This window comes from Dipteris shenzhenensis, chromosome 14, assembly GCF_047967505.1.
Source record: "Dipteris shenzhenensis isolate YYH24624 ecotype China chromosome 14, Dip_SZ_1.0, whole genome shotgun sequence".
NCBI lineage: Eukaryota > Viridiplantae > Streptophyta > Polypodiopsida > Gleicheniales > Dipteridaceae > Dipteris > Dipteris shenzhenensis.
This window is the reverse complement of record NC_141609.1, coordinates 41,193,958-41,217,757: the sequence shown is the minus strand read 5'-3', so window position 1 is coordinate 41,217,757 and position 23,800 is coordinate 41,193,958. Positions and strand designations below refer to the sequence as shown.

The window sequence follows — 23,800 nt, the reverse complement described above, 5'->3', positions numbered from 1 at the left end:
CTTGAAATCCACATGGTTGATGAGAGAGTCAGCTAAGCAAAGACCAATGCGGGCAATGGCCTTAGCATTCTGCTGCTTCCAAATCTTTTGGTGTTGTTGATCAAGTAACTCAACCTGGTCATCCTCCTCAACATCCCAAACTCCTTCACGCATAAGGAGAAGCTGCATTTTGGTTTGCCATGTGGGAAAACCTTCCCCCTTAAACTTCTCCACGAGGATGGAACTTGAAGACAAAGAACTCATGATTGAAGAAGACTTTTTGAAGGTGGGCAGCAAGCTAAGATGAAGAACCAACAATCTCCAAAACATAAGTGTAGATCTCTGAAGTGGAAGTCGGCTCCCCAAAACAGCTCTGAATGCTGTAGCAGGTCCGAAACTGATCAGGCGGCTCTCTTGAGTATGCCAAAAGGAAGTACCAGGCCTCCAATATGCAAACCGACTGTTGTAGATGAGCTGGAGGCTAGGATCAGTCCCGAAAATGCAGCAGCAACCCTAAAATGAGTCACAAATGCAGTAGGAGCCCTCATGTGTGCAAGACGGCTAAGGATGATCTCAAAATCTGCAAGATGGCTCAGCAAAGACAACTTCGAGGTGCTGTAGCAGAGATTCGAAGGTTTGAGGTGCTCCAAAAGGCACACAGCAACAACAAACCTCCGAAAATGCGGAGGCTGATGAGTTCGCAGCACTTGGAGGGGCTGAAACTGTGCGCAGGTAACGGCTATAGTGCTGGAATTGCTTCGAGAAGGTCTGGTATGCAGCAGCAACTCAGGAGAACTTCGAAACAGCCCTCAAAGGTTCCCACGTGCAGGCCCAATGAGCCGATCAGCAAGTAATAGGCTGTCAAGGGCGCTTAAAGCTCCAAAAACTCCCGAATGGAGGCGGCAATGAAGGCAGGCTGTGGAGAGGCTCTAGTCGGGTGCAAACAGCTAGAAAATGGAGGTAAAACAGGACGAAATGGAGCAGGGCTAAGGTTGCAGGAAGAAGGGCTGAAGCAGAATTAGGGTTAGGGCAAGAGTAACGAATTAGGGTAGGGCAGCTATGGAAGGTGGCTCTGATACCATGTTAGAAACATGGTGAAAGGAGAGAGAAGAAGAAGAAGAAGAATATATTATCGTCCTCTGAAGACCAAAACCGGCCTATGGGACCTGAGCAATACAATATCACAAGTATATGAAAGCTCCTCCCGAAGATGGGAGGGTGGAAAGAGAAACCACCTTCTAGGATTCAGGTGGATTCCTATGCTTGAAGAGCTTATACACAAATGTTCCTAAAGCTGAAGGTGACCCTTTATGCAGCAAATCAGCCAGTTTGTTATGTCCCTCAAGGAGGTGATTGAACTCTTCCCTAATGTGTGCATAGTGAGGGCATATCATTACCATGTGTTCTTCTGTTTCAACCATACCTTGATCACATAGTTGGCATATTCTACTCTCCCTTGGCATCTTTTTCCATCCCCCTGTTTCTATGTGCAGCTGGTGTGATCGGGTGCGAAGTGAGGCTAAAGCCCTCCGTTTATGCACTGCTATAGGTGTACATATGTACTTCTGCGTTGTTGTCTCCCTTCCTGTATAAATTGACCAATATTCGGGGTTGATATATGTGCGATAGTACTCAAATTTATCTTTGTTTTCTGCTGTTTGCCATTTCCTGTGTAGTGCATTCAGCAGGTCATAATGAAAAGCCTCTTCATCAATCTCCTCTAAAGAGTAGTTTAAATACTCTTCTACTTCCCACTTCTTGAACCATTTTTTTAGGTCCTGTGCCCATCCGGATGTCAAAATCTTGCCCTTGTTTGTCTTTTGAAGCTTCTGACTTTCATTCCATGCTCTCTTTGGTAGCCTTTCATTATCCATGCACTTGACCTTTGTGATGTATCTGAGTACTCTCTTCAGAGCATGTAGCTCTATGGGTATACATCCTGTTTCTAGGAGTAACAAAGAGTATGGTGTAGTAGCCTTGATGCCCAGGTGCCTCCTAATGAAAGACTTTTGCATTTTCTCTATCTCATTCCACGTTGATGGAGATATACTCCCACCCCATACCTCTACTCCGTAGAGTACTGTCTGTATCACATATGCCCCCGAGAGAGAGAGAGAGAGAGAGAGAGAGTTAGGGTGTGAGGAAATAATGCTCAAATGAAGACATGAAGAAGGCTTTCATCCATTCATCAAGTATATCAACACAAGTGAAGTACAAGCCTTATATAGGATACTCACTCACACACTAGCACCTAGTGCTTATGGGATAAGTCCCATGATGACACGTGGCACTCACACAAGACTCACACACATAGACTAGTACTAGATCACCTAGTACTACACACTAACACACTCTTTGACTACGATATCTCCAACAAGGTCTAGCATCTGGGAGCTGAATTCGTATCCACACGTGTCGTGGATGCTCCTCTCTCCAAACCACAGATATGAGCGGTCTTAGATGTGATTTGAAGAGGACAGTCACCCCCTCGGAGCCTCGTACTCCGCTATCTCTTCTCAATTCCTTCCTGTGGGCTGACTCCCACGTATATCCTGTCACTGTAGGCAGCCCTCTCTTAGGGCTCTCATGTGTCTCAGTGTAGAAGATCCGGTCTCTTTTAGTGTGTGTCTCTGAGAAGCCCCCAGGGTGAGACCACAGGGTGGCATTGCAATTCCACACTGCTATCTTCAGCTTGTTGTGTGCTCTCATGAGTCTGACACCATCATGTGTTGTTCACTCCACCTTCCCACTCCCCTCTTTCTGCCCTCTCTTGGATAATCACCTTTCCATCCCTGTAGGCTGCCCATTTCCCTTCTTGCCTTGCTGCCGTAACTCACACCATCCCTTCCCTCCTATGCTCTTGCTGTAGGAGTGTGAGGTCATCATCCAAATAGTTTTTGGTGCCCTTCAGTGTGGTCCTCATGTCCAAGAGGGTGGATCTATCACTTGCTGTCCGCAATTTAATTACCATGAGTCTTGTCAGTGCATTTGCCTACCCACTCTCCAAGCTGATTAACAGGTGAGGTCGACGCCCATCTTTTCAAATAAAGCCTTGGCCTCTGACATGGGGGTATCCCCCACTGTTAGGCCTCTTACTAGTACATTCATAGCCTTGCTGTTACGCCTCTTTTCTTCTTTCAAGGTTTCAGAAATGAGCTCTTTTTTGGGTTGCAAGCATTTTTGCCTTCCCCTTCGTGATTTGTTGTGCGAACTCAGCATGTTTCCCTTGCATAGTGGCTTGTAAGGCTGCCATTTCCTTCTTGAGCTGCTCATTCTCAGATTTCAGCTCATCATTGAGCTTACTCCCCTCTTCTGAGGTCCCTTTTGTGTCCTTGAAGTGCTTCATTTGTTCTTTGATAAGGTTCAGCTCTTCTTGGATAGGTGGCTGAAACTGCCCTTCCTCCCAATGTGCACCTGCGTTCAACTTCTCATTCTCATCTTTGAAAGTGGTGACTTGGACTTCTAGAGTCTCAATTTGGGAGGCAAGAGAGCTGGTTTTCTCATTCAGCATTTGAGTTACCTCTTTTGGCCATTTCGTTTGCATTTCCCCTTGTCACTTCTTCATGTCATCTTGTAATTGAGCACATAGGTTGGAGAGCTCATCATTCCTGTTCCCCCCTAATTTTTTTTGCATGCATTCAAGCTCAGCATGCTGAAATCTACACACCTCCTTGTTTGTTGATATGCAATCTTTGATATTCTTGTCTTCTATTTTCTCCGCTTTGGTCCAGATGACACTATACTTGCGCTACTTTCCGCATGTTTTTTGGTCCTGTGGGCTGCCCATTGTTCCCATTTGGTCTCAAAAAAATTCTTGGATGTTCTTGATGCTTTCTTGGAACTGTTTTTTCCCCTCTTCAGTCCACTGTTTTGTGGTTCCAAAATGTGCTGGCAGCAATTCGTGGAGGCCTTCTTGGAGCTTGGAGCAGGTGGGGGCCTGCTGTGTACTTCGTGGAGCCCTATGCAATGTCTAGGGGCTGTATAGGTTGTGCCGTGCAGCCTAGTGACTGCTGTGAACAGTCACGTGGCCTGGCAAACAGGGCCAACAGCCACGTGGTGTCCATGGGGCCTTGGAGATGCCCATGAGGGCACCATATTGAGGCGCAGCACCAGCGGGAGAAGCAGCAGCACCAGATGCCGTAGCAGCAGTGGGCGCAGCCAAGGGGGGTGTCGCAGGATCCCCAATGCAGGCTGAGGGGTGTTACGGGAGCCTTGGGCAGACAGGTGGGGGCTGAGAGACGGGTAGAGGGGTAGCATAGGAGTCCCCGAGCAGGTTAGCGGTAGGTAGAGGGGTGGAGAGGGACGGCTGAGGGTGGTGAGGGGGAGCTGAGGGTGGTGAGGGAGGGCTGAGAGAGAGAGAGAGAGAGAGAGAGAGAGAGTTTATTACAGTCTTTGGAAGACCGATGGGTCTATGAGACTGTGAAAAACAAAATGAGCTGTGAGGGTGGAGCTACTAAACAAGCATCCACTCAAATGCAGAATGCAAAAATCCAAAATGTCAGTGGTCGACTACATATCAATCTCATCATCGTCATCAAGACATTAGGGTGGATGAGGCAATGGAGGCATGAAATCGGCGATAGAGTGCTGTCTGTTGCTCACGAGTGCGGCCTTGTGACATCTCCTGGTCATAGCTTTGCGCCTAACAAGGTCCACAGTAACCCCATTAACCCCTGTAAACCGGGCTCCGACTCTGAATAGAGACGGGATATCCCCAAGTGTAATCTGCACGTCAATCCTCTATCTGAGTTGTCGGGTCACTAGCTCTAGGTTACGATCATGTCGAGGCCTCGTCTCGTGGGGGTCCATGTGATCTGGCAGGAAGAACTTTGTAATAGAGCTCTGAGAGGGATCAAGCCAAGGAAAAAGTGTGTTCATGTCTCCGTGCTCGAAGTATCCTCTCGCGGTGTCTGAGTACCTCATGAATGAAACCTTGCCAAACATCGTTTGTCTGGGTAGGAGAGGAATCGGGCCGGAATCCCATAGCTATCTCTGAAGAGGCAGTAGAAATACCCTTGGATCTCATAGTAAACAGGGCACGTGAAGATGAATTGCTTCTCCGTCTCAACCTCCTGCATGTCACATAATGTACATATGCGTCTCTCTCTGGGTAGGTATTGTGCTCTGCCGCTCTCGATACGAAGTCTATGTGAAGAGATCTGAAAATGCCCAATAGAGATCCTCAGTGAGTGGGATAAGTGGATCTGCTTGTATCCTGGTGGGTCAATGAAACCCTCCTCTGTGATGTGCAAGCAGTGATCTCTGTAGAAGCTGAGCTTCACTGGGACTCTGTTCGGTCCCAACCAGGTTCAGAATGTGTGTAGTTGTAAGAGATCTTCACGGATTACCTAGTTGACCTCGTGTGACAGGAGGGGAGACAACGAAGCGTCCATACTATACTGGAACGGAGGGAGTCTATACATATGGAGCCCTAGTCGCTCAAACCATCTCTCTTTGCATGCATACCAGCATCTCTAGTCCCCTCCTGCCGAAAGTGCCATAGAGGAGGACAATGCTAGCCAAGGTAGTTCGCTGCGCCCAGAATTGTAATCCTTGTACTCCCTGACTTGGTACAGATACGTGATGACCTAAAATGCAGCATCCAGCTGTAATGGGGATGACCCAAACTTAGCTTGAATGATCCGGCGAAGAACGGACAGCTTACCGCGAATCATCCGCGATAGCATGAGAACCTGTAGCTGCTCCACACCAGCTCACTCTATATCCGAGAAGTCTACCCCCCATCAAGGTCTACCATACATCCCCGCTGGGCGGACCAAGGAGTCAAAAAGCAACACCTTGGTCCATGGATCCTGAAAGTGCGAGTGGAACCACTGCCTCTCTAGTATGGCCAATGAAGCGTATCCCTTGCCCAGGCGAGCCTGCATCGCGGGTCTCATAGTGAAGATGGGTCCGGAGAAGACAAACCCAAGATACGTGTATGATGAAACTATCTCAAGAGGTGACCCATCAAACGTGAACTGCTCCTAGTGCATGACGGATCGAGATGTATTAAAGATCATAACCTTGGTTTTACCCACGTTGACCTTCAAATCATGAGACTAGGGTGTCTCTGGAGCCCCTCTGTTGAAGAGGACAAAAGAGCCATGTCATCTGCATAAAGCAATATTCGGATCAGCATGCCCGCAAGAGAGCAACCCCCCCTGTGTCTGCATCACTGTCTCAAGCTCGTCAATGTAGAGGCCAAACAAGGTAGGTGATAATGGACACCCTTGTTTTTTTCTTTTTTCAAGAAAATTACTTCATTAAGTATGAATGAAAACCGCGAGAGCAAGCTCAAATGCGGGAGTACATCATGCAATGCATGAGGAAAAAACAGCTCAAAGTGAGCTAATAAAGAACCAAGGCAGAGGCTGAAAATGCCATCTCAACCCGGAAGGAAACTCAGAGAAGAAAGGAGATCCCCTCCAAACTCTCCTAGCAGTGGTTGCGCTGTGGAGGATCCGTGCATGTTTGCCCAAATGGCGATCAGAGTGTGTACTGTGTCAGCCCAAATACTATCCATAGTCTGGGAAGGGTGAACCTGGATACCCTCCATCGCCTCTGTACACCTAGCTCTCCAAATATGCCAAGCTGCAATGCTAGCCAAAATCTCCCAAGATGTGTCTACTGAGGCATGAGCAGCTCTGAAAGGAGTGAGGGGAACATCTTGGAGGAAACAAGACTCCACTAAGTGTGGCCATACAATGAAAGCTGGATTCGGATCATGTCCCTCGAAAAACACCTATGGGCCAACAAGAGATAACCAAGCCACTGAACCCCAGGTCATAAAGAAAGGTGTTGTATGAAAGATGCTGAAAATCCTAGCAACACTTTTCCAGATCGTCCTTGCTTGTCTGCACTCCCAAAGGCAATGCTGTACTGACTCAGCTGCCATGTGACAACGAGGACAAGTAGGGTCAGCCCGAACCTGGATCTCCACAGGTTCACTACAATCCCTCCATGAATAGAAAGCCAAAAGAAAAGAGTGATCTTTCTATTCCTAAGGGATTTCCAGACCCTACGCCAAAAGTTCTTCCGCACAGCTAGGGAAATCTGAAAACTATCCCAATGTGGCGCTCTAGAGGGCCTCCAACCTCTACTGCTGAGCTGAAACCTCTGGGCATTTCTAACTGTGTAGCGAAAGAAGGGAAAGCTCTTCTCTCGGTGACCCTCATCAATCCATTCCCACTCCCTTGGGTCCCACTGGAAGAACCTAATAGGGGAACCACCATGCAGCCAGAGTCTCCAAGACCCCAGCGCAAGGAGAATAGGATCAGGATCAATATACCACTGTGAATCCTGCTCCACTACATGAATCCTGCAATCCTGACAGGCTGAAATGCAACCTCCAAAAGAATATCATCAGAAGATCTGATAAGTTTGCCTCCCGATTGAACATCAAAGACAAGGGTATCCTCATGTGCATCTTGCAATGCAATGATCTATAACGGAATGCCCGTCCCTGAGAACGTTCCCCACCAAGTGGACTCTGTAAGTGGCATGCCATCTATGTCAATCCACTCTGGCGGAATGGCTGCCTGTATCTGCTGTATCTTGAGTGCACTCCCTCTGAGGTGGCCAACTGCTAAAAGTATCTGATCCTCTGGAAGTCTCATAAAAGCCTGCCAAGCATCTACAGTAGAGGCAGGTCCTCTCTCCCATCTAGACCACTGCATATAATGTGACACTCCAAGTGGCTTGCCATGATGATCCAAAATCGAGTCATTCCACATGACTGGCTGCCTTTGAGTCTCTTCACGAGAAGTGGGTGGAACTCTGCGAAGTGTGTTTTTAAAGCAACCCCAAGCTTTCAGAATAGCAGCCATGAGAGGGGAAGGGGGGGATTGGAGATGGGTAAAGATGCATCTGCTGCTGTCCAACCAATCTCCCCCATGAAAAGGGGTGCAAGACTGAATGCTGCGTGAGAAAAAATCCTGTCCAGGCATCAATCCACGTACTACAAACTTGCAGAGCAAGGCCATACATTGCAAGCTCGGGTCAATAATATTGAGACCCCCTTCTCCTGTGGGGAGAATGAGGGTCTCCCAAGCCACCCTGGCTACAACATCTGAGGTGCCATCTAAACCGCTCCATAGGAAGTTCCTGATAGGTCTCATGAGCTGAGCGATACAATCTCTAGATCTGCACCAACATGAGCAAACAAACCAAGCAGTGGCCAACAATACTTGGTTCACAACCACAACTTTGGATGCAAGGTAAAGTCTGGCTGAACTCCAAAAGATGAGTTTCCTCCTGATACTCTCCAACACGGGAGCGAACTGGCGTGCTGGAGAGATGCCCAACCCAACCTGACATCCCAGATATCTGACGGAGACTCCCCTTTGAATCCAAGTGAACCCTATGTCAATCCCCCAGACTAGAGTGTCCTCATCACTGATCCGAAAGCCATTGGATTTGTTCCAATTAATGTGTGCACCTGCCGCAATGCAAAACAAATCCAATGCTATCCTAAATGAGTTCAGTTATTGTGAAGTAGCATCCAAAAATACAGCCGTGTCATCTGCAAACTCACTGTCTAAGAGCTCATCCTCCTGCCTCAAAGGAAGCCTGAGCCCTACGATTCCAGCTTGAACTCTAATGTAATAGCTCATAGCCTCAGCCACAGAAAGGAATAAAAAGGGGGCTAGGGGGCATCTTTGACATCTGAACCAGGACAATTGCCCTTGTGAAGGGCAGAGAGAGCAATCCTGAACTCTACGTTGGTGAAGGGTGCATCAAGTGAAACAGTCATATCCCCTGTCACCAACCCAGGTAAGTGTGGCCAAATAACCACTCTAGCATCATCTGTGGCCTGAGTGTGTGAATCTGTTGTAAGAAGGGAGGCATAGAAATCGGTGGCAACCTACAAGACAGCATCTAGATGTGTCTAAAGAACTCCGCCTGAGTCAATAAGCTGTGAGACGCTCTCCCTACTATGTCTGGGGCCAAGAGTAGAGAAGAATTGCTTGTTGATCCTACCTCCCTTCTATGTCCAAAATGACTCCCTGGCCTGAAAGGCATACTCTACTCTTTGATCTAAAAGTGACTGCTGCTGAGCCCTTGCTGCAGCAAGGCGCTCTTGAATCCAAGCATCTGTAGGCCTCTTCTGCTTTTCCCTTTGGAGGGTCCAAAGGCAGCCAACTGTTGGCGAATACCTATCTCACGGCTGAGGATCTCACCCCTTCTGATACAGGCAACTAAAAGATAAGTCACTGATATCAGAGAGGATTGTGGCTAATTCTGAAGGAGAAAGTTGCCCATCCTGCAAATGAGATACCCAGGTCCTCAACACTATCTCTGTAAGGCCCTCCTCTGCATAGAAAGAATCTGGAATCCTAACACTGGCAGAGCGGCGCCTCACATGAGGATCTGAGACCATCAAAACCACTGGAAAATGATCCGAAGTGGACACCCCAGTTGCAATGCAAATAGTACCACCTCTGTCAAGAGCCCCGTGCATGTATAGGCATCTGCAATCTCCTGTTCGACCAAGAAAACAGGAGAGAATGTGGCTGAGTGTGAAAAGCATCATCATGCCAAGCATCCCTGCCACTGTACTGAAAAAGGAAGGCATCCCACGCTGCTCTCTCTAGGGAGTGAATGCCACCTTCCCTACCACCCCTTTTGTCTAAGGGCATTTCAACCATGTTGAAATCGCCCCCTATAATCCAAGCATCTGCAATATGCGACCAAGAGAGGAGTTCCTTTCAAAAAAGAACACAATCCCCTCTAGAATTGGGTGCATAAAGGTTTAAGAGACCAACCTTATGCCCATCAATCAAAACTATAATCCACTGAGCTCTGGAAGGGACTATGATCCCGTGTCCAATCACCAAGGGGAGTATAGAAGAAGAAACAGAAATGCAAGTACCTCTCTCGGTGCCCAAGGCGGGTGACCAAAAAGTGTGGCTTGAAAGAAGCTTACCCGACTTGGAACAATCCTTGGCATCCAATTTGTGTTCTTGAATCATTAGAATGTCCATGGGACCCCGAGTAACACCCGGATGAAGTTGGCTACAAATCAGCTGCCTGCGGCGGTGGTGAGGTACACCCCCGAGGCCCTGAAGGTTCCAACTGACAATCCTCATCTGCGAGAGGAGGAGGCCGGATGGAAGATCCTACCCGACCTGGTAGCGGAGAAAGCCCTCTCCTTCGAAAAATTCCTCCTATCAAGAGGAGGGAAGTCAAGTAGGGAAAGCACACCCCCCCTGCTGAGGGGGAAACTTTGTCCTGGAAGATGTGTTCCCCAAGCGTGGAGGGCACAAACTCCTCCTCTGCCTTAAACTTAGCCAAGTTTGCCAAAACCGAAAATGAATTCCCGTGAAGTATCTCTGGTGCAGGAGTGCGAAGGAGCCTTGTGAAAGGAGAAGTGGAACCAATAACCCCCTTACCTCTGTCAGGTGTAGACAGATGTGGCCACAACTGCATAACCTCAGCCACAACTTTTTGTCATTGTTTTAAGTAAAGCACGGGTCTCTGCAGAAAGGTTCTCCTTAGATGAGCGCTCTTGTATCTGAACAGGGTCAGGAGCAGTCTCATCTGCACATGGAACCAGGATAGGGATGTCTCCTGCCTGAAGAGACGGGTCCGCGGCCCCGTCAGTGGTAGCATGAGGTACTCCCTCACCAACTCTGACAGGCACCCAACAGGGGACGACTGAAGCAGGACGTGCTGACTGCACTGTCCGCGCTGTAGAAGTACCAAGACGAGAGCCTCATGGTCCTAGCTGTGAAGTCGAAGGTCTAGTAGTGTGTGAGGTGGTAGAAACTGGTCGTGAAGAAGGTCCAGGTTGGGTGAAGCTATGAGGTGCACCCATGGATCTTTTTGGTCTTTTCTTTTTCCTTGGGCAATCTCTGGCAAAGTGCCCAAGGGTCCTGCAAATCCTACATTGATCCTGTCTCCCTGCAATCTCGACTCTCTGTCTGAAGAAGGAGCCATCTGGATGCTGAAGCATAATGTGGTCATCCGAGATGTTAGGGTCAGAGACAATGACCATAACACGCAGTACCCCATCGGACCTGACTGCCTCTGCTGCTGAAGTAGGCATCTCAGGGAGAGGGGAGATCTCCGTAACCACTCCAAAGGTGGCTCCAATGGAATGTAGCGGTCTCAATGGTACACATGAGGAAGGCCTTTAAATCTGATGAAGAGTGACGTTGTCCGGCTGTCTTCCTCGACAGGATCAAACCCCAATGAAAAAGGGGTAAGAAAAATCCTCCTGGAGCCCAGTGCCAGCGGACTAGCTTGAAGCATCGTACGTGCTACCTCTGAGGAGTCAAAAACAATATGGAAGTAACCTCGCCCAAGCAGACGAACATCTGAGAAGTGCCATGCGAGGTCTCCAGGTAGAGCGGCGAGCATCCAGTCCCTGGCATGGAACATGGAAGGGTGGGACCCATGGATGCGAGCAAAGAGCGAAGTCGAGCTCTCCTGCTCTGTATCTTTTTTGAGCTGTTGCAACTCGTCTTTTGAGAAAATGATGGTTTTTGCGGCCGGTGGAAGCGGGCCAGGATTGGTTGAAGACAGAGCCATCATCAATCAGGGTGGAAAGGCCGACGCGAACACAGTTAAACTCCGTTCGACTAAAATGCTGCAAGGAAGGAGAAGGAAGAGGCTGAAGGGAGGAGACAGGAAGGGATAGAGCTGAGGTAGGCAGGGAGAAGCTGAGGGGAGGAGAAGGGCTGAAAGAGGGAAGAGGGGTGAGGATAGGGGCAGGGGAAAGGAGGTGGAAGAGGGGCTGAAGGGGGTGGGGAGGGGGGGGGGGGATAGGGGCGGGGAAAGGCGGGGGAGGAGGTGGGGAAAGGGGACGGGGAAGAGAGGGTAGGGAGGGGGCTGAGGGAAGGGAGGAGAGAGGGGCAGGGAAGGGAGGTAGAGCAGCAGTAGGGAAGGCGGGGAGTAGCAACAGCTCGTCACGAGGTATGAAAACAAAAATGAATTTGGACAGTGCACCAGTCCAAAATTTATGGACACCCTTGTTTGACCCCAATAGTGCTCATGATCTCATTTGTTCTTGCTCGGACTCTGCCTGAAACTCTCTCATAAAGTGCCATGACAGCCCATATGATCTCTTGGTCATAACCCAAATCTTGTAGGCGTCGTATGAGGCGGGCTCTCAGAACCGTGTCAAATGCCTTGCGAAAATCCACAAAGCAATAGTAAACCCTCTTCTTCCATGCCCTCGCCTCCTCGATGATATGCCTGGGCCTGAGAATGTGATCAATGGTTCCATGCTCCTGTCGAAATCTAGCCTAACCTGCTGCCCTAAGTCCTCGACAATCTGCAAATCGATTGATCTAAGAATCAAGCACTGATGCATAAATCTTGGACATGACATGTCCAATCATAATTGTCCTCTAATTCTTCGGGCTCATGGGATCCCTTGCCTTGTGGATGGGTGAAATATTGTTAATGGTCCAGGTACGTGGAAAGCCCAAACAAACAGCTTTATTAAAGAGCTTTGCTAGGATCGGGGCTGGGAGGTTAATCCCTTATGCAATGAACTCTATCCTGCTGCTCTAAGTCCTCGACGGTTTGCAAATCGACTGACCACAGAATCAAGCACTGATGCATAAATCTTGGACATGACATGTCCAATCATAATGGTCCTCTAATTCTTTAGGCTCATGGGATCCCTTGCCTTGTGGATGGGTGAAATAGTGTTAATGGTCCAGGTACGCGGAAACCCCAAACAAACCGCTTCATTAAAGAGCTTTGCTAAGATCGGGGCTGGGAGGTTAATCCCATATGCAATGAACTCAGTGCATAGTCCCTCATGATCCTTTGCTCGGCCATTATGAAGTTTCATTACGACATCCTTTACCCCCCCTTAGTAAAGAGGGTGCAGGATATGGAGCGTGGCATATGTAAGAGGTCAAGGAGTGGCTGTTTTGGGATGTCATCTAGTGTGCGTGCATAGTTATGCCAGACTTGAGTATCTGTGAGTGGTGAGGGGGACCGTCCCTCTAGAAATCTATGCCAAAATTCCTTAGAGTTGTTACTTTAGACTTGACCGTCTCAGTGAGTGGTGAGGGGGACCGTCCCTCTAGAAATCTCCGCCAGAATTCCCTAGAGTTGTTACTTAACAAAATGTTCAATAGTTCCTCCTCGTTTCAGCGAACAAAATCTAGTTTCTTTCTACATAATAGTTGACGATACTCACGTAGTGTCTCTGGTTTGCTCTGAAGATTGTTTTTGGTTTTGAATCTGAGCTGACGGCGTAAAGCCTTGCACTCATCATCATACCAACTATTACAAGGTATAATGGTCTTGATAGATGGCCGCCTCAAGTGGTCTCACATGCTTTCCACATGGAGGAGGCTCTAGTGTTGTTGATTACATCATGGGATCCCCTACCTTCACATCTCGTATCACTGATTTTACTGTGGCACCTCTTCCCCCAGGAGCTGATCATACCTACTTATTCTTTAGTATTTCCACTTCCCGTCGCACATCACCTTCCACCCCACTGATTTCTTACTCCACCTGCTGACTACTAGTAGTGGGCGCTCTGGACTCTGATGTGTCTCTGTGTAGAAGACTATGTCGTGACCTATATAGGATTGAGAAGTTCCCTGGTTTTGACCATAAGATACCATTACAGTTCCAAATGGTGCAGGATAGGGTCTCGGAGATGTGAGTCTCATAGACCCCGCCTCCCTATGTGGGAAGGGGGGCTGATGCCCGACATGGGCGTGTAAGAAGTGGTCCATCTCATAGTACTGCCCACTTTCCATCCTTATGAGCCTGATCCCGCTGCTGCAACAGGTAGCGCCTCTCCTCAACCTGTAGGGGGGTGAGGTCCTCATCCATGGAGATTCCTGGCTGATCTCGCAGGACTAACCTGCGTCATAAAGTCGAAAGTCGTGACCGTATGATCAGGGGCTGCTCTCGGTTGGGGTCTCTTCCCACCTGCCACCCACTCTCGATCTTGTGCTCAACTACACCCAGAGTCTCTTCCAAAAGTTTTTGTGTAGATTAGCAGAGTTCTGAAAACTATGTCAATGAAGAGGTCTGGAAGGTCTCCAACCTCTACATCTGAGTTGGATGTCCTGGCATCACTGGTAGTATAACGAAAGAAGGAGAGTCTCTTCTCTCGACGCCCTATGTCAATCCACTAGCACTCTCCTGGATCCCATTGCAAGAACTTTATGGGGACACCTCCATAAAGCCATAACCTCCATGAGCCCAAGGAGATGAGAAGGGGGCCAGGATCCAGGTACCACTGTGAATCGGAGCCAAACTCCACATAACCCACAATTGTGACAGGCTGAAATGCAAACTCTAGCAATATGTCATGCGTAGATTTGGACAGCCTGCCTCCTGAAAGCACATAAAAAACCAGGGCATCCTCCCGTGCATCGCAAACTGCAATAAACTGAAGTGGAATGCCGTAAACGCAGCCATCAAAGTGGAGCAAATAAGAGGCGTGCCCTCTGTATCCACCCAATCCACTAGCAAGGCTGCATCAATTTTACTGAATTCTCCCTGCACTCCCTCTGAGATGACTAACCAAATGAAATTTTCTTTCTTCTGGAAGGTTTTTAAAAGCTTTCCAGGATCCGACAGTAGAGGCAGGTCCCCTCTCCTAGTAGCTGGACCACTGCATGTAGTGAGATGCACCTAGCAGTCTGCCATGCTCATCCAATATATTGTCATTCCAAATGACAGGCTGCCTACCGATCTCTTCACGAGCAAAAACATGAACCCTATGTCATTTCCCCAATCTGGAGTGTCTACATCACTACAAAAGACATTGGATTTATGCCAATTGATGTGAGCCCCTACAGCAGCGCAAAATAAATCCAAGGCTGTCTTGAAAGATGTGAGCGTTTGTGGAGTGGCATCCAAGAAAATAGCAGCTCTACTTCGCGTCTCAGTGGAAGCCTCAGGCCAAAAATATCAGCTCGAGATCTAATGTAGATACTCATACTTCAGCCACAAACAAAAAGAGCAAGGGGGCATCCCTGGCGAACTGATCTGGAAATCTGAGAACTCTCCCCCTTTAACCCCGTCACATCCCGTTGCCACTTTAAATCAGGCTGATTTGGTGCATTCTTGCTGCCTTGTTTTATCCAATCCTTCTTAAACTTCTCTCTCACCTCCATTCACTATGCCCTTGCCCTCCCTTCTCAGTCTCTCTCAGGGCCGGTTGCTGACCCTTATTTCAGCCCACGCTACCTTGATACCTTGGGCCCATGTGGTCCTAATAGAAGCTATATAATCATTGGTTTTGGACTGCCGACCTAATACAAATGGCCATGAGCAATGTATTCAGTGTCGCACCCAGCAGCTTGTTTTGAAACCAAGTGTAACGTGATAATTGTATGCCACTTTCTTTCTACTGGCTATAGCATTGTTTATGTGGCTTTTAATATGTAGCAATAATAAAGCAAGTAATTTAGACTTCTTATCTGTGTTCCTTGTGATCAGTGGATGCATGGAGGATCTATGTGCAAAGTCTTCTTGAGCAAGCATCTGACAGTCGCTATCAAGATCTTTGGAAGAAACAAAAGCTGCATCCCGAGATGGACGCCATGCGGAAACGGATTCTTAAGGTGGATCAGGTACACACTAATAACTTCCGTCATGTGGGATGGTGATGATGTAGTTAGTTACAATCTATTGTGAGATAAGTATAAGCATTTGAAATCAAATAGTATTTGCTTAAAGTGTCTCATATAGAAGCGCTTGGTGGAGGGTCAAGAGATGGACTTAACATTTTTTTGCCATACCTTACTGACAGTTGTTGAAGCAGCAGATTGCTAAGCTGGAAGAACACCTACATAATCTTGAACTTTCTCAGTGGGGAAAGACACGCAATCAGTCCAAACATCAAGCCTCTACAGTTTTGCAAAATGCTGAGTATGTTTTTTGATATACTGAATTCTAATCCTGTTACAAAGATGATTAGCAAGACATGGTGTACCTGTTATTTCTCTTATAAATCAGGGTATCTATCTGAATGAGGGTGAGGAGAGAATTCACAACATGTGCAACATATTAATATCTAAAAGTGCTAAAAGAAAACATTTTCTTGTGAGATTCTTTTATTCTCAAATGTGTGTGTGATACGACTAAGGCCAAACTTGTCCTGCAAATCACGGGCATAGGCACGACTATGTTCCACCCAGCCAACCCGTACTATAGCAAGCTCCAAAGATACGTAATTAGAAAAACCTGCATGCTACACATAGAGCCCACATATCCCTAGATAAAAGTCTAGTCCGCCAAATGTCATCATTTGAGGGCATCTCCTAAAAGCATCATTTACCCCTCTCTTGGGATGTCATTGAAATCATTTGCCCCTTGGCACATTTAATGCATTTAGACCCCTTAGCCTTAGATCCACCTAGTCTTGTGCCATGTCACCCTCACCAAGGACCTTGACCTTGATTCCTTTTGATCATTTACATGAAGCCCAAACAAATATAATACAAACATTGATCCTTAAAAGGAAAATGTCCACTGACCCTTCCGAGGTTGCCTCAACTTGAGTGTAGCATTCCTTCCCTCTTTAGGCATCAGTGTCCTCGATGGTAAAGTCTGGGAACACTCTCTGTAATTGGTATACAGATTCCCAAGTAGCTTCTGATAGAGGTAAACCATGCCATGCAACCAACACCGTGGGTATCTTCCGATTGCGTACTTGCATTATTCCTTGGTTCAAGATTCTTGTTGGTTTGTGTCCTGCATTATCCTCTATCTCCTGAAACAAAACAACACCCTCGATTAGTGAGTCACCTGTATGCAAAAATTTCTTTAAACGAGAAACATGAAACACTGTGGTAATTCTACTTTATAGGCCACCTCGCCTATTCTTTTTAGAATTAACCACGGCCCACAATATCGGGGTGATAACTTAGTACACTCTCTTGCAGTCAAAGACTTGAGTGCGAAGAAGCTCTGAGGAAAACTTTTTCTCCTTACTTAAATTCTCTGACGGATCTGTTTTCATCTGCATACGCCTTAGCTCTATCCATAGGTTGGTGGATGTTAGCTCTCGCAACTGCTAGCATCCTGTTGCTCTCTGATATGTCGTCGTAGTGTCTCTATGTGTCGTTGCATCTCCATCAAGTAGAGCCCAATAGAGACCTGGTCCTGGAAGTGGATCAGTCGTGAGAGTGGGCCAAAGCCGTGCCCCTACTAAAAAAGGCAGTGGTAGTGCCCTCGGATCTCATAGTAGGCTGGACAGACACATAGGAAGTGCTCCTCTGTCTGGACCGCCCCCATCGTGCACAACCTGCAAGTCCATTGCTCTATGGGTATGCTTGCAACTCTTCCTGTCTCAATCCTCAAGTGATGGGACGATACTCGCATCTGTCCGATGGTCGTCAGCGTGTGTGAGACTCCTTTGTCCTCGAGATATTGAGGTTTGATGATGAGCCCATCCTCCGATACTCTCAAAAAATGGTCATAGTAGAACTGGGTCTTGGTGGGGAACTCCTGGTCCCCCCCCAAGTGCGACATGTGTGGAGTTGGAGGAGATCTAACCGTATGATGCGGTGAGAGAGAGAGAGAGAGAGAGAGAGAGAGAGAGAGAGAGAGAGAGAGAGAGAGATGTATTAACGTTTGCGGAAGACCTCACGGGCCTATGAGACAAGGTACAAAGTACACTAAATGATGATCTCATACAAGCCTCAGTGTTTCGGAGAAAAGGGCGCACTGAGGCCCTTGCTGAGTGCTAAGACTGCTAAACTGAAAAATTGAAAAATTGATAGCTCTACAGAGCTCAATGGCTCAAGCAAAATCGGGTATAACCCGGAGACTAGCAACTATTTGAGTGCTAAAGCATGCTGAGATGTGAGGCTCAGGCTAAGAAGCCAAAGCCCGGCACCATGGTGGCTCGCCTGTGATCGGTGAAAATTCTCGGATCTGCATCTATCGGGCTGTGCCATGCTGTGATGGCGGAGGGGGACGTGGTCTCCTCGATCTCTAAACCCATTGGGCCATGTTCAGAGTAATTCCTTGCCTCAGGCGGTCTCCTCTAAGGAGAGTTGTGATAGTACGGACCTCAATAGAGTGTGCTTTGGTCACTCTCCGTGCTGCAGGTGGTGCCTGCATCCCTCTCTCGGTAATCCAATCTGTCCGCATGTCAGCTATCTCCTCCACCTCCACCCCGATGTGTCCTGGAGCTGACTCAAGGAAGTCTGTGACGTGGCGCTGTGCTTTGTCAGCCTCCTGTCCTGTGGTCTGATCGCTTCCTGTTGCTCTCTGATCTGTCGTAGTAGGGTCTCTCTGTGTCGGCACATCTCAAGTAGATAGCCCATTGCAAACCTGATCCTGGAAATGGATCAATCGTGAGAGTGGGCCAAAGCCGCTCCCCTCCTGGTAGAGGCTAAAGCCGCTCCCCTCCTGGTAGAGGCAATGGTATCGTCGCTTGATCTCATCGTAGGTTGACAGACACATAGGAAGTGCTTCTTTGTCTCAGTCACTCCTAGTGTGCAAAGCATACATAGCCGCCGCTCCCTGGGTATGCCTGTTGCTCTCCCCGTCTCGATCCTTAGCTGATGAGATGAAACACGGATCTGTCCAATGGCAATCCTCAATGCATGCGAGACTCCTCTGTCCTCTAGATACTGGGGTTTGGTGATGAATCCCTCCTCCGATACTCTCAGGAAGTGGTTGTAGTAGAACTGGGACTTGGTGGGAAGCTCTTGGTCTCCCCCCCAAGTCCAAGACGTATGGAGCTGAAGGAGATCTAACCGTATGATACGGTTGATCTCATCTCGCGGGATTGACTCGGCGGGTGCGTCCATGCTATACGAAAAAGGGGGGAGCCTGTTTATCTCGATACCATGCCTGGTAAACCATGTGGATAACAATGGATACCATGTGTTTGCTCTACGCTCTGCTAGTTGTCTGGAGGACTCCAAAGCCAGTCTCGGTAGTCTCCATTGAGGCAAGTCCCAGACTTTGTGGATGAAAGTCAGTGTCTGAAAGATGGCATTGATTTGTAGAGGAATCGTGGCGAACTCTGCCTGTACTATCTCATGTGGAACTAAGGGCTTACTCCAAATCATCGTGGCCCCCATAGTCACCTGTAGCCGCTCAAATTTCCTCCGCTTGGTCTTCAGTAAGTCACATCCCCAAAAGGGTGCTGCATACATGGCCGTCGGTCGTACTAGTGTGTCGAAGAGCGAGCTCTTTGTTGGTGGATCCACACAGAGAGAGAGAGAGAGAGAGAGAGAGAGAGAGAGAGATTAACGTCCGCGGGAGACCTCACGGGTCTATGGACAAGGTACGCACCAAAAAAGTTGCAAATACATCTGGGTATCCAAAGAGTTGAGGGAGTGCTCAAAGGCAACTCAGTCCCAATTATTTAGATGCATAACTAGCCACAATTCTATCTTAGAAAAACGGCTTGAATAAGATCTGTTTAAGACTGAGAGTCTTTGGGTTTAGATTTGAAATCACGAATCAAGGCTTGTCCATCACGATGGACTGCCCATTTTCCAGCTTTGCGTGCATCCTTCACTTTAGCAAGCTCAACATTCCTTTGTTTGAGCTGAGTCGGAGTGAGCTCCTCAGATATCCATATCCGTGTACCTTTCAGCTTGTTTGTCTGTCGGAGAATCTTGGTTCTTCCTGCTCTCTGTGTGAAATAAACTTGTACTTATGCTCCCTTTTGAGAGATACAACTGATGGCAATTTCATCCCATTCTATCTGTGGTATCTCCTTCTTGAGACACGCGAGCTTTTCTTCTTCTGTGTATCCCTCAATAAAAACATCAACCGGACAGCAAAGGCAATCCTCTGGCAGCCCCCCAATGCGCAATTTTTGCTATGGTTTCCTGCTCTTTACCTCTGCATAAAGATGTGCTTTGTTGATTTTATTATTGGCTATAATAGCCATCTCTTTCTTGGCTGAACTAACTTGAGTGGTAATCATCTCTTTGACGGTGGAGAGAAGTGTTGGTGCTGGTGGAGATGAGCTGCATTTTTTTAGAACTTCAGCAATGATCTCCTGCTTGCCATTATTTTCCATCTCCTGCACTTTCTTCCCGAGAGCTGCTACCATAAGCCCGAGCTCTCTTACATCCTACTATAGATAGTAGATTTTCTCCTTCGGGTCTGATCCAATCCTTCGCTTAAAGTATAGTGCATATGGGCTGGGTGTCACCGATGAGGCTACAATATCAGAGTATGAGGGCTTGTTGATTGGTGTGGTGGCGAACTGCTTCATCCTAGGGGAAGAGGGGGACTCCATAATGGTAGCCTGTGCAATCTATGGACCCCTTAGCTGAAGCTAACCCCTCAAACTGGGCCAGGGGATCAGCCCAGTTTGAGGTGTATTAGATATCTCCCCTTTTTCTCTGCTCTGGACGTGAAAAGGCTGCTCTGCTGTTGTACGGACGGCGGTGGCGGCTGTACGGCCTGTGCGGGAAGCTGAGGGGCTAGGCAACGGGAGGGAGAGGCAACGGGCAATGGGAGGCGGGAGGGCGATGGGAAGAGAGAGAGAGAGAGAGGGAGGGAGAGAGAGAGAGAGGGAGGGAGAGAGAGAGATTAGCATCCATGGGAGGCCTCACGGGCCTATGGGACAAAGTGACACCAAAAGGGGGAAAAACTCATAGAAGCCACAAAGGGCTGGAGCAAAGGACACGTTAAGGCCCTTGTTGAGTACTATGCTGAAATAAAGAGAGCTCAGTAGCTCAAGTAAAGTCAAAGTACAAGACATATGATATCATATCATATCATGTGCTATTTGCTATCTGGAGCAAGTTGAGAACATGAGCTGGAACTCAGAAACCGAAACCCGACACCGTGGTGGCTCATCTATGAGCGATGAAAATGTCTCCGATTTGAGTCTGTCTGGCCCTCTCATGCTGTGGTGTCGAAGGGGGGTGTGGTCTCCTCAATCTCTGAACCCATTGAGCTATGTTCAAAGTGACCTCTCATCTTGGGCGGTCGCGTCTGAGGAAAGCTGTGATAGGACGGACCTCAATCTAGTGTACTCTGGTCGCTCTACGTGTTGTGGATGGTCTTTGCAATCCTCTATCGGTAATCCAGCTTGCCCACATAGCAGCTAGCTCCTTCTCCTCCACTCCAGTGTGTCCTGGAACTGACTTAAATGCATAGAAATCTGTGACATGCCGCTGTGTCTGGTCAGCTTTGTATCCTGTGGTCTGATCGCCTCCTGCTGTTCTCTGATCTGTCATAGCAGGGTCTCTCTGTGTCGATGCATCTCAAGCAGGTAGAGCCCAATGTAGAACTGGTCATGGAAGTGGATCAATTGTGATAGTGGACCGAAGCCACTCCCATCCTGATAGAGAGTGGTATCGCCCTTGATCTCGTAGTAGGCTGGGCAGGCGCAGAGAAAGTGTTCCTCTGTCTCAACCACTCCCAGTGTTTATTAAAGCCTACGAAAGACCGATGGACCTATGAGACTGATAAAAACCCGATACAAACAAGTAGAAGGGTGGAGCTACTAAGCGAGCATCATCACTCATGCTGAATGCTAAGTCCTAAAATACATAGTCATATAGCATGAGTGGTGTCATCAACATCATCCTCATAAGTACAATGTGACCTCATGATGGTGTAGGTGTCAAGAGGGACTTGGGGGAAGGACAAGATCGCAATGATGTGTAGCTTGTGATGGAGGGCTGGTGGCTGTTTGTGGGTGCAGTCCGTCTCTGTTGACCCTGCTCCTGACCAAAGCTACTATAACTCCGGTGGGCTGTGCTCTATGTCTGAACAAGGAGGGGAGGTCGCTAAGTGTAATCTGCATGCCCGTTCGCTGTCGAGAGTGGGGAGTCTCGGACTCTGGGTCTCTGCTGCTGCATCTCCCAACAGGGGCTATGTGGTGCGTATAGCTTGAATGGAAAAACTCAGTAATCTTGGATTGGGCTGTGTGTCGAAAGCTTGTCTCTATGCCTTGAGTAGAAGCTCTCTGTGCCGGAGTGCCTCGTGAAGGAAGGCAACAAGACACCTCTGGTCTGGGTGTGTAAGGAGCCTGGTGAGGGGCCCAAAACCGGCTCTGACGAGGCAGTGATATCAGCCACGGATCTCATAGTACACTAGGCACCTGAATGCGAAGTGTTCCTCTGACTCTATCTCATGTCGATCAGACAACGTGCATATGGGGCTCTCCCTAGGAATCCCCTCGGCTCGTCCACTCTCGATACGGAGTCGGTGCGATGACACTCGAAACTTCCCCGTTTGAGAGACATTGCTGGTCTCAATTTTTGCGATGACACTCGAAACTTCCCCCTTGTTGATCTTTGGAAGGAATCGCAGCCCATGTTGCCAGGCTATACTTTCCAACACAATGCAGAGTCCTCTTATCGGTACAGGGTTAATCTACAACATTATCATAATTTCACTTGTTGAATGTGGGTCCACTATGCCTTTACGCATTCGGATCATGCCCCTTTATGGTTGAGGATATCTCTTCATGAAATGCCAATCGACAGATTGTCATAGAGAAGGCTTCTCATTGTTAATAATAGTTACTTGGAGCACGATACATACAAGGCAATGGTTTGTGATGCCATTAAGTCTCTTTCACATCAGTGCCATATTGATATTAATTATGCATGGGATGCTTTTGTTGCTAGAATGCAAGCAGTCATTCGTGATTATGGCAAAAACTACATGAAGAGATTGAGAGATGCTGTTGCTCAGGCCAAAAACACTTGTCAAACATTGACTGAAATCAGTCATTTTGCGGCCTTTCTCTTTGGAAGAAAGCACATCTTTATGCCAGGCTGAACACTCTTTGCAATGCAATGATCACAGAAAAATTACTAAATGTGAGACACGAGCAAGACATAAGGCTTTGTTGGATAATGGTCGCTCGTCAAAAGAGTTTTTTAAAAGCCTACATTAAAAGAGACAGTCTGCAAGTATTTGCAGAGTCCTCATGCTTGGTGGTTGTTGGACTTGCTCTCGATCACAACTTGCTATAGCTTGTGTCGCTCACTTTGCTCAACAGTTTGGGCATGCAAATCTCTGTCGCAGGAAGTTTTGTGTGCATGACGACAACTTTTGTAGCATGTCTTTCCCATTGTTTCTCCAGCACAAGCTTTGGAGCGAGAGGAACCTTTCACTCAACAAGAGTTATCTGCTGCCATAAAATTGGGTGGCAGATGGAAGTCTCTAGAATGGGATGGTCTCACTGTTGAATTTTTCTTCCCATATTGGGATGTCCTCAAGTCTACTTTGCTTCATATGATCAATTGCACTTGGCAAAACTAACAAATGCCGGATTCCTAGAAGAAAGGGCTTCTCAAGCTCCTTCCAAAGAAGCAAATATGTGAATCATTGGTTGATTGGAGACCTGTCACTCTGATGTATGTTATTTATAAGATAATCACAAAAATGGTGGTCGATGGCATCAAAGGTTACTTTCATGATGTCCTCCACCCGCACAATATGGGTTTGTTCCTTGCAGGCAGATCATTGATAATATTGCTAATGCCTATGTTGGGATAGAATATGCAAAATACACCGAGCAGTATGTGCTCTTGTTGCAAGTTGACATTGCCAAAGCCTTTGACAGAGTTCAATGGGATTTGATCTTGCAGACCATGCATGCTTTGGGATTTGGCCAAACATGACAATAAAGCTGCTTGTATATTGTCTAGAGATGTTTCTGAAAATTGGACTCTCCATTGTTCGGTTTGACAAGATGTCCAATTAGTGCGCTTTTGAATGCGTATGCTTCAATACATGGATCATCTTGTGGCTACAAACATGTTGTAGGGCTTGGAGATTCATTGAAGTCGCACTACGGTTGCTCAAGCATATGCTGATGATTCTTTTTAAACTCCAAAGAATACTAAGAGGGATCTTTCTTCCCTTATGCATGCTCTTTCAT

At 47.7% G+C, this 23,800-nt stretch overlaps 1 protein-coding gene across 5 annotated transcripts in view; it reads left to right on the top strand.

Annotated features, from left to right (window-relative positions):
- LNO1 (Nuclear pore complex protein) overlaps positions 1-23,800 on the top strand; it is a 171,740-nt gene that overhangs the window by 124,509 nt on the left and 23,431 nt on the right. For all 5 annotated transcript variants that reach the window (XM_087384480.1, XM_087384478.1, XM_087384481.1 and 2 more), the window contains 2 exons: positions 15,412-15,545; positions 15,725-15,843. In XM_087384480.1, the coding sequence (XP_087240606.1) occupies positions 15,412-15,545; positions 15,725-15,843 (253 nt within the window). The remainder of the gene's footprint in view (positions 1-15,411; positions 15,546-15,724; positions 15,844-23,800) is intronic.